At 54.3% G+C, this 3,236-nt stretch overlaps 1 protein-coding gene across 1 annotated transcript; it reads right to left on the bottom strand.

The window, feature by feature from the left end:
* Positions 1–399: 399 nt before the first annotated feature.
* Positions 400–2,013, bottom strand: LOC123042788 (CBS domain-containing protein CBSX5-like). Its single transcript, XM_044465165.1, has 2 exons — positions 1,589–2,013; positions 400–1,488 (listed from the first exon to the last, which is right to left on the bottom strand). The coding sequence occupies exons 1-2, from the start codon at positions 1,891–1,893 to the stop codon at positions 645–647; spliced, it is 1,149 nt and encodes a 382-aa protein (XP_044321100.1). The 5' UTR covers positions 1,894–2,013; the 3' UTR covers positions 400–644.
* Between the last annotated feature and the right edge of the window lie 1,223 nt (positions 2,014–3,236).

Below are 3,236 nucleotides of genomic sequence, written 5' to 3'. Positions count from 1 at the left end.
TTTCATTCCGTTTCGTGAACCAAACCGGCAGGTCCGAAAAAAATGCTAACAATCACCCACTGAATACCATTATTACGAAATAATGAAATAAGATAGTCGCAAGAGAGAAATAAACTACTACCTCCATTCCTAAATATATGACGATTTGGGAATGGAGGTAGTAGTACGCTAATGTTTAGTCTGAATAAGGATTCAACAACGACGACCGTGAATCTAGGACTTAATTAAGGGCATGTACATAAAAACTTTTCGGCTATTATCGATAAGATCAGACCAACTCCAGTATTGGAGCGGGGACAATGACACGTCCAGCCGACTTTGGTAGTTTGATGGTCCAAAGCTATGCATGTAATTTTTATTAGTATTATAGTTCAAGGTGTTTTGTGCTTCTCATGAACTTTTATAATCAATCTGAATTTTTTTAAATAAAAATAACGTTAACACTTAGCAGCCATCTAGATTGCTCAAAAGGATTAAGCAGTACTCAGGACTTAACAGCCATCTAGCCAGAAAATAAACCTCACTTTACATCCCTTAAATGCTTTGGTTCAAGTTTCATTCATCGGAGACTTCACGCAGAGTGGGATTTTCAGGACTTGATAAAGACAGTTGCTGAAGTTCTTGCATTCCGGGAGGAGCCGAGATTACTCTGCCATACTGTGCGCGGACGGTGCGCGAAGGAGGTGGCGGCGGAGCACCCGGAGCACGTCCACGAGACCGACGGCGCCCACCAGCACCTCCCCCTCCGGCTCGTCGTCCAGCACCCACACCTGCGTCACGCGGTGCGCGACCGCCTGCGCCATCACCGCCACCAGCGAGCTCCCCCGCCGGCACGCGATGACCCCCTTCGTCCACCGCGCCGGGAATTTGGCTTGTCGACCCGTGCTCGTGAAAGCTGGGGTGACGCGCTTCTCGTCCTCGTCCTCGCCGTCGGACGAAGAGGAGGAGGAGGATGCGCTCGACGAGGAGGACGAAGAGGAAGAGGATGGGGACGGCAGGTCGCGGCCGCCCGCGTTGAGGAGGTCGAGCACGCCGTGCCGGTTGCGGCTGCGGAGGCGGGGCCCGAGGGCGGCTTCTCGCGGGGCGCGGGCAGAGTCGACAAAGGACATGGGCGAGAGCGCGGCGAGGGAGGAGCAGAGCGTCAACGGCGAGATCTCGCCGACCAGGCAGCGGCCGGACACCACGGCGACTGAGGCGTGCGTCGCCAGGGCCGCGCGAAGGAGCGGCTCGGTGGCGGAGAGCGTGTCATCTCCGGGCGCAACGGCGAGCACGCTGCGGGCCGGGCGGACGGCGCCGAGGTCGGAGACGGAGCGCAAGGCGATCTGCGAGAAGAACGCGACGGAGCCGAGGAAGAAGCGCACCACGTCCTCCGCCGTGACCCAGCACATCGGCTCTGCTTGTAGGTGCGCCGGCCGGTGCCGGTTGTCGCGGATGGGCACCACGAGGTTCTGCGCGCCGCCCAGCAGCGCGTCCACCGCTTCCAGCACGCTGCCCACAAGCAAACAAGCTAACCTCATTAAGAAAGAGCTGGCGGATCAGCGGACATGTACGTGGCGGCCCAAGGGAGGGACGCGTGCGCGCCACGAACCTCGCGTCGGGCTCCACGCGGCGGACGGGCGGCGCCCCGGCAGCTGCGAGGAGGTCAGCGAGCGTGGCCTCGCTGCTGCCGTCGTGGACGCAGAGGAAGAGGAGCACGTCGGCCATGCGCACCCTGCCCGCCACGTCCGCCCCCTCCCGGCCGTCCCACACGGCGACGGCGGCGCCCGGCCCCCCGTCGGCCTCGAGCTCGGCGACGGCGCCGGCCACGGTGGACGAGGGCGGCAGCCACCTGATCGGCGGCTTGCCGATGCAGAGGTCGGACACCTCACTCTCCAGCAGAAACCCCGCCACCATGTATGTACGCACCCACGCACCGACGGCGCCGAGTGATCTCCGGCCGGAGCTGCACGCAAAATGTTGAGCGCAGATATATGCACGCACGCAAACAACACACGACGTGTCGTGTTTCGAGAAACGACATCGATCATGCGTACGCAGCGCGTGTGATCGATGGTGCTCCTTCACTTTTCTCCCCTGAAACCTGGTCAGTTTTTCTTTTCGCGGCCGGGGAGAAAACTGCTCAGTTCAAAGTGTACTCGGAGCACTACTTTCCAACAAGCAAAAAAGAAAACAGGCAAATCAATATGTGGTTGGATGGTTAGAACGACAGTGGTATTCCTAGCCCATCAGGATTCATCCTGATGCTCACATTGTTCGTGGATTTATTTCATGATTTTCGACGATGCAAGTTCAGTGACGAAGACGTCCCATTGACTACGACGAGAAGTCACTGGTGACTTCGCCAATCTTAAAATTATATGCCGGCTCGGTCTTTTGAAAGTGCTCATAGGGATAGGCAGTGGCGGAGCTTGCTCCGAAAAACTGGGCGGGCTGAGTTGGCCTGGCAGCAAGGGATTGTTACCAGCAGGCTTGATGGGCTGAATAGTCTGGCTATAAATGTGAGGTGGAGGTCCAAAACTGGGCGGGCCATGGCCCATCGGCCTTGCTTAAGCTCCGCCAGTGGGGATAGGGTTGCATGTGTATATTCATAAGGATGAATATATGCCTCTATATATATAAGCGCCAGCGTTGTTCTTAAAAAAGAAAAAAAGAGAGGCAAAAAACAGTTAAAATGTTGCTCCCAGGGCCGTACATCCAAAACGTGGCGCCCTGTGCCAAATTAAAATTAGGTCCCATGGGTGAAAAAGCCTAATTTTTTTTTCTTATGTTTGCTTACTTGTTTCAAGAATCACCCCTTGCCAATTATGTACGTTGCGAATGGCAAATTTAGTTAGTGAACATGGCAAATTCGTCTTAGTTAAAAGGTTGTTTGGTTTGAGACTAAGTTTGTCTAAGGTTGTCACACCTAAGTTTACGCAAGTTTGATTAATTTAGGTGGATGTTTGGTTCAAGCCACATCTTAGGCAAGCCACACTAGGGTCCTACATCCCATGCATTTAAAAAATATGGTAAGATTTTTTTAGGCTTGTCAACTTGTGGCTCTCATTTTAAAGAGCTAAGGTTATGCAAGTTTGACAACATTGTATGGCAAGTGTGGCATTGCTAACCCTGAAACCAAACAACCCCTCATGTTTTTTGAAAATTGCCGGTCTTGCGAACGAAACCATTCGATAAGGGGACCCACTTAGCAAACCATCCCTCATCCAGGCACGTCTGCAGGCCTCCAAGTTGGGCCA

The sequence above is a fragment of the Triticum aestivum genome, chromosome 2B (assembly GCF_018294505.1).
Source record: "Triticum aestivum cultivar Chinese Spring chromosome 2B, IWGSC CS RefSeq v2.1, whole genome shotgun sequence".
Classification (NCBI taxonomy): domain Eukaryota; kingdom Viridiplantae; phylum Streptophyta; class Magnoliopsida; order Poales; family Poaceae; genus Triticum; species Triticum aestivum.
Note: the sequence above shows the minus strand (reverse complement) of the source record. Positions and strands in the feature narration are given on the sequence as shown.